The following is a 7,145-nucleotide window of genomic DNA, read 5'->3' on the forward strand; positions in this document are numbered from 1 at the left end:
TTGAGCCCAGGAGTTTGAGTTCAACCTGGGCAACATAGCAAGATCCCATGTCTTAAAAAAAAAAATCTATTCCTTAAGGTATTATACACCTAAGCATTTAAATGACTCCATTCAGTATGCTGAGTTCAAAGATATTAGGTAGCCTTTTCATTTTCATTTTCCCTATTTTCTTCCAAATAAAATTAAGTAAGATGGCAAATGTGGTAAGTAAATATAAATGAAACAGATGAGTGAAAAATAGATTAGTGCACCAGACCTGCATTTGTGAAGCAATGACCTTCAAAACTGGCAGGGAGCTGTTAACAATGTTCTTCACAGGGGAGCAATTATACTACCACCCTCCCATGTATACTTTCATTTCAGGTTCTACAAATACATTTGCATATCAGAAAGAATGAAAGAAAATAGTCTGGTAACTGTGGCAACCTTCATTGAGAAGATATAAAGCATTTTCATTATCTTAATATCACATCCTAAATGCCAGATCAGTATTACTGCTGCATTATGAAAGGACAGACCGATACTTTGACAGAATTTCCTACAACTGATATTTACCAAATGTATCTATCATAACTTCAACCCAGTGATACATTTCTGATTCTGTAATACCCTAAATGGTCTCTGATTATCTCAAGAGGCACTAAAATATTTCTAAAATAGATAACCTTATTTAAACAAAAATATGACACACACCACTTTAAGGAAAAGGAGTTCAAATTATCATCAAAAAAATTTTTAAATATAAAGTACTGCAAATGCCTAAAATGTTGGGAATACTGCTTAACCTAATAAGAAGCTCACAGATGCTTTCTATACCGATTCAAAAGACTGTGCCCAGTGTTTGACAAATGAGCACATGCACACACACACACTACATAAATGTACAAGGGGAAAACTTGCTAAGAAAAGGTCAATTTCTAAATACTCAGAAAAGGCATATGCAAAAAAATGTTAATTTCATGTAAGAGATTGTCCTTTTTCTATATTTCCCCACATGGGTAAAAACAAAAGCAATTCACAATAGTGGCGCCAAAGAATGACAACATTACATACACTTTAGAAATCCTGTGTTTTTTAGATTCTATGTAAGAATCACAATGCACAATCATTAACATGTCTAAATAATGGACACTTACTATAGTGTGGCCATATTACACCCACATTAATTTTTAAAAAGTGGCATAGATTTTTTATAACATTAAATTGCAATAATATAAAATAAGAGCAGCATGAAAATAAATACAACCATAGTAGGATATAGCAAGCATAAATCCACTAAGTCCTGTTTAACTTAAAAACATTCTTTTCTCAACAGTAATAAAAACTACCCACAATTATAACACCAATCAACCAAACTCAAAGGTTCCACTAACTGGGAAAACATAACTGGATGCCTTATTGTGTGATACCTTAAAACCACAAGGTTATCAATCATTTCTAGTAGAATGGTGATGTGAATTGTGTTTCATTTGAATTTGTGTTTCACTTTACACCTTGGCAAAAGTTAATGATCTGCCCCAGAAATCTTATTTTACCATATACCCCAAAGTATTACTAGGACTCACAAAGTCTAAATCTCACACTGCTCTTCATATGCTCTTGTGTAAATGCTTTAAATTTTAAAACAAAAGCATAAAGACCTCAAAAGCTCTTGACAATGTATTAATATTTAAATGGTGAAGATGTCAATTCGAAGTTTTCTCCTATCCCACCAAAAGAAAAAAAAAAAACTGTACATGGCACAATGATACAATAGAAACAAAAAGCAGTATGCCACTCATTCAGTAAGGAAATAATACATAGCATCTCTCTATCATATTCAACTACAAAAATCCTTTCACTTGATGGCTAGCATCTTTATGACTGCTTAATCTGTATTTAAGTGACCTTAAAAAGAGATCTTGTGTTCTTTCTCTACCCTCATGGATCTTTGGCAGGAGTCAGCACTTATGCCCAGAGCTGGTTTGGGGGGGAGGGAGAAAAGGGAAAGTGGAGAGAAAGCTGAACTGAGCACGGAGTCAGCAGAGAGCAGCTGCTCTCATACACTACCCAGCGTCTTTCTCACACAACGCTATTTTCCGCTATTGAGCACTGTCAGCAAAAATAAATAAATAAGGGGGCGGGGGCAAGGAGACACTGAGACGGGTAGGACCCGGGCTGACAATTTTTGCCTGTCACATCAGAGCCGAGAAGCAGCCTCTGGTTTCATGCTGCAAAGGCAAGGGATCAGGTGAGACCCCTCCGAGTCCAACTCAATTTGCTTTTCCACAAAGAGCAGTTTCGGGCGGTAAAAGCGCAGGATCCTCCCAGCTGATGAACTGAAAACACCGGAGCATTGTCAATATTTTCAATCTCTGACTTTTTTATAAAGAAGGAGAGAGGGCTGTGACTGCATTCCCGGGAAAGACTACTACTCCTGACGTACCACACAGCGGTAGTGAAGGAACATAAGAGGTTGTAAAAATCCCTTCAAAAATACCAGGTTCTGAAATAAATGCTGTGCAGCATTATCGTATTGTTGGCGTTTTTGTAAGTCACCGATTCTTCCTGGCCACAGCCAACCCCCAAATCGCTGGGACTTGTTGATAAATCTTTATCTCACGGCCCCCAAAACTACCCAACACAATAAGGTTTGGGGATGGAAAGGCGGGAGGGGGCCCTAAATCTTTAAAGCCCAGAGGGCTGGGCTCCCTTCAATAGGCCACTCTGCATGGGCTGCGCGTTCAGTTCTACCTTCTGAAAGCTCTGACTCACAAATGCTGGGGGGGAAATTATGACATAAACCATTATCCTTCCAACCAAAGGGAGATAAGAAAAGCCAGCCAGACGTCCTTGCCCGGCCGGAGAGCCAAAGCCTGCGCCCCCCGACGGGGCGGCCAAGCTAGGAGCCTCCCGCCTGCCCGCCTCCCTCCGGACGCCCTCTGAAGGTGCTCCCCACCCGGGCGGGCTCGAGGAGCCAGGAAGGGGCGCCCTCACCCCGGGAGAGGGCAGGGGAGGTACTGAGGGTGCGGGACGAGGGGACTCGCCCCGCGGCGGCGCTGAGCACCGGGTGCCGGGTCCCCGGCAGGGGCTCCGGCGAAAGCGCCCTGCACCGGGGCGGTCCGCTGCAGGCAGAAACGGACAAAGCGCGGCGCTGGGGCTGGGGCGACCCCCGGGCGGCGGCCTCCGGCCAAGTTGGCTCGACTCTGGGGACTAGGGGGTCCCACGGGCGGGGCGGCGCAGCGCTGACCTGAATGGTGCAGGTGTACTCGCTGTCGTCCAGCAGCCGCACGGTGCAGCTGTACTCGCGCTCCAGGCTCCTGCTGCTGCCGCTCATCAACCTGCTCAGCATCTTCCCGCCCGCCCGGCCCCGAGAGCGACGCGGCGGCGCTGCGGACCCTGGACCAGGCGCCCCTCAGCCCGGCAGCTCCGCGCCGACCCCGGGCACCTGCACCATCACCCCGGCCCGGTAGCTGCCGCTGCCTCCTGCTGGCCCAGCTCCTCCTCCTTCTCCTCCTCCCTCTCAGCTGCCACCGCCTCCCCCCCAAGCCCAGAGCAAGCGCCGAGCTCCGTCTCCTCGGTGCCCCACTGCCCGTGCCCAGCTTGTGGGGCGGGGCCTCGGCCAGAGGGGGCCAATGGGGATCAGCGCGGCTGAACCGAGTGGCAGACGGAAGAGCCAATCGAGACAGGGTACTGGGATGATGGGCGGGTTGGGGAAGCAATCAAGGGAAAGCAGTCGAACCAAGCCAAGCCCGACCGGCCCTCCAGCGTCCCAAACGTGGAGCTCCTGGATGCTGTTTCCCCTCCCCTGGGCCAGGTGTGGGCACCCGGCTGGATTGATGTCTGCTGCCTTGAATGTATTTGAGCTCTATTTCAGGGGCCAAATCCCGCACCCTGCAACGCTGAGGCTCCAGTGCTCTTGCGAGCCGGGGCGGGGAGGCGACGGAGTGCAAGACCAAAATCCCTGCACCTGCAGAATGCGGGCACCTTTCGCTACAGACCAGGCGCTGCCCCCAACCTGTGCTGCATCCCAAGACTTCCCGGCGGGCCTCTGTACTCCAGCCTTCTTATTTGGAGGAACATCTGCTTTACAGGAGCTGGCTTAACTAAAAGCTGCGGGAACCGCAGAGGTTCTTAAGCACCCCTGTTTAACCCCTAAAAAACCCTGCATTCTAACACCCTTTGCCTCCGTCCTTTTATTTTCAGAAGACAAGAGGAGATTGAGGCATTTTCCTTCAGCGGATAGGAAGGAGAGGAAGCGATGGATGGGATATCTTTATTGCACCTTTAGAATTAGGATCATGTCTTAAGACTTCCTAAACAAAACACCACAGTATGTCAGGAGTTATACATCCCAAAGAAAAAAATTGTTTCCTTCTCTTTGTGACCCCACATCTAAAGATTTAAAGTTCTTTACCAAGACTTCATTAAGTTTAAGAGACATATATTCTCCCTGAAAAAATTTTGATAGAAGGAAATGTTATTTAAAAATCCTGTTAACACAGAACATAAATGCTGTAATAAATATATTAATTTAAAATAATGAAATATGCATACTTTCCTATTATTTTCATTTATACTGTTCTTGTTTATAGGTATATAACAAAACATATAACAAAAATGAAACCCTACATTAGCCTGGAAAAATATCCACCCTTTAAAGTATGCTTCTTCCCTAGTGTCTTTGGATTCCAACATTTTTCCCAATCTTTTTGCATGGGGAGATATTTCTCTTCCCCCCTCCATCCCCACCTTAGTAACCTGGATTGCTCTTCTTATTGGTTGCATTCTCCCTTGTATCATTTAATAGCCTTAGGAGGTTCCTCTTTTCAATGCAATTCGGATGGAGTTAGTTATAAGACTAGAACTAGAGTCAAGTGCAGGCTTGAGCTCCTCTACTTTGTAACCCCAGGAGGTAGTCTGATGCCTGAAGCATAATAGGTATTCAATAAATGCTGAACTGAAGTAAATGGAATTGATAGATATGCTACAGCATTTAAATCCCAGAGAAGAAAATCTGTGAAGAAACTCAGAATTTCAGGAAGGTCTAATATGCTAAAGTAATGTTCTGTAACATAAAGTTTAAATTTGTTATGTAGCTGGAAGAAGATTATGAAAAATTTCAAACAGGAAGAACTTTTTTTGAAGGCAAAAGTTGTTGTTTGTTATAGAATCCACAAGAGCAAAAAAAAAAAAAAAAAAATGTCCAAGAAGCTAGGGGAAGCCCATTGGTGTGATGGTTGGAAAGTATCTTTAACAGGTTATGCAAATAAGCAGCTGTTAGAATAAAAAGGCAAAGCACCATGAATCCAGAAAAGCTCTAAGGAACTGAATGCAGTCTTTTGTCCAAGTATGGCAGTAGATGCAATTAACAGGGATGAGATTGTGCTAGGCCAATGTGTTAAGTAGCATCCCTGCTCAACCTAAGAAAATCATGTCTGCTTAGACGCCCACTTCACTGAAAGACCAATTAGATATATATCTGTGCTTATGCATGATACCCAGAGACAGGTTCAAATTCTCCCTTCCTCTCTTATGTCAAACACTTTGTGAGGAAAAAAGAGGATGGAAAAATAATAGAAGAAAGCCAAGAATCTAGATGTAGACCTCTACAACAAGGCTCATGAGAAGCCATCTAAGGGTAACTAGAAAGAAAGGGCTCATACAAAACCAAACTGAGGAATATTTGGATTGTCTTTATTTTCCTCAAATCTGTTGAGCAGGATGCCCAGGATGCAAAGGATTTGTTTAATAAAAGGCCTCATGTGCCCTTGAGAACTAGAGTGTCATAGCTTTCATGTGTCTTTGTATATAAAGGAGGCCATATTTAAAATAAAAATCCAAATTATAATGGCTCTGAATGCCCACCTTCAAATTATCAGGATATCAGTCCCTTTTTAAATTTCTCTTCTTTATCTACTATGAGGTAGTCCCCAGGAGAGGTACTATCTCCCACTTATGCCTGAAATAACTGAACAAAGTATTCTTCAGTTTGATTCCTATCTCTGCTCCAGATGTTCCATACCCTGCTGTTCTGGAATACTGATCTCTCGCTCTCTCTACCCATTGCAGCCTTCGCCATTGCCTTGGGTTTTAGCAGGAAGGAGCACTGCCCTCTCTTTACCAGGATGTGACAAACACAGGCCCTTCCCATCAAATTCTCCCCACAGCACAGCTGAGACCAGGCTGTAACTCCTAATGATATTCAGAAAGGAAGAATAATCCAAAGCGTTTGTAGGTACGATGTGGCTATTCTCAAAGCCCTTCTGGACTAGACACAGGCCTGCCTTACTGTCAAGCTTCCAGCCTGGTCCATGTGGCCACAGACAGCTTCCTCTCTGCAGCAAGAGTTTCCTTGACCATGTCTTGGGCATTTAGGCCCAATCACCAGAGAAAACAACCCTCCTCACCCAGGTTAGGGTCCACTTTTGAAGTCCCATTTTCTGTCCCACGTGCTACATCTTCCTAGCATGACTGATCATGGAAATCTACTCTTTTAGAGGAAACCTCACCCTCCATGCCCAGAGGATGACCTTGACCTCTGCTCCAACAGTCCAATAGGACAATCACATTAGAACATAATGGCCCAACATCAGCACATTTCTCACAAAGGTTGAGTTATTCAGTATTTACATGTAGGTCAAGGTAGAGCCTCATCAAAGCTAGTCCAGTCCCTTTGCATAATTATTGCTCCAGTAAGCAGTAAGAATCATGCCTGTCCTTGCTTTCCTGTATCCATTAGGTCTCAGCTTCTGTTCTCCAAAGAGCAAGGGCTCAAACAAGGACATTCATATCTCCACAGAAACAGCAAAATGTTGATGCATGTATGCTCTAAATCCACAGAGGAAAGAAACAGTTTTTTTGTTCTCTTCTGTATCAATGTCTGCAAAAGCCGTACTTCAGCTCCACACACAAAGATTTGCATATCTAAATGGCGGATTCTGCTTCTCAATCTAAAGCAGCAGTCTCCAACCTTTTTGGCACCGGGGACTACTTTCATGGAAGACACCAGGGGTGCGGGGGGGTGGTGAGCAATGGGGAATGGCTGTAAATACAGATGAAGCTTCACTCGCTAGCCTGCCGCTCATCTCCTGCTGTGCTGCCTGGTTCCTAACAGGCTACAGACCTGTACGGGTCCATAGCCGGGGGTTTGGGGACCACAAGTC

The 7,145-nt window shown here is 44.7% G+C and overlaps 1 protein-coding gene across 1 annotated transcript in view; it reads right to left on the reverse strand.

The window, feature by feature from the left end:
• FRMD5 (FERM domain containing 5) overlaps nucleotides 1–3,573 on the reverse strand; it is a 325,539-nt gene extending 321,966 nt beyond the window's left edge. The window contains exon 1 of the mRNA XM_012649200.1: nucleotides 3,230–3,573. Coding sequence (XP_012504654.1) covers nucleotides 3,230–3,331 — 102 coding nt within the window. The 5' untranslated portion in view covers nucleotides 3,332–3,573. The remainder of the gene's footprint in view (nucleotides 1–3,229) is intronic.
• Between the last annotated feature and the right edge of the window lie 3,572 nt (nucleotides 3,574–7,145).

This window comes from Propithecus coquereli, unplaced genomic scaffold (assembly GCF_000956105.1).
Source record: "Propithecus coquereli isolate 6110/MARCELLA unplaced genomic scaffold, Pcoq_1.0 Scaffold3, whole genome shotgun sequence".
Lineage (NCBI taxonomy): Eukaryota > Metazoa > Chordata > Mammalia > Primates > Indriidae > Propithecus > Propithecus coquereli.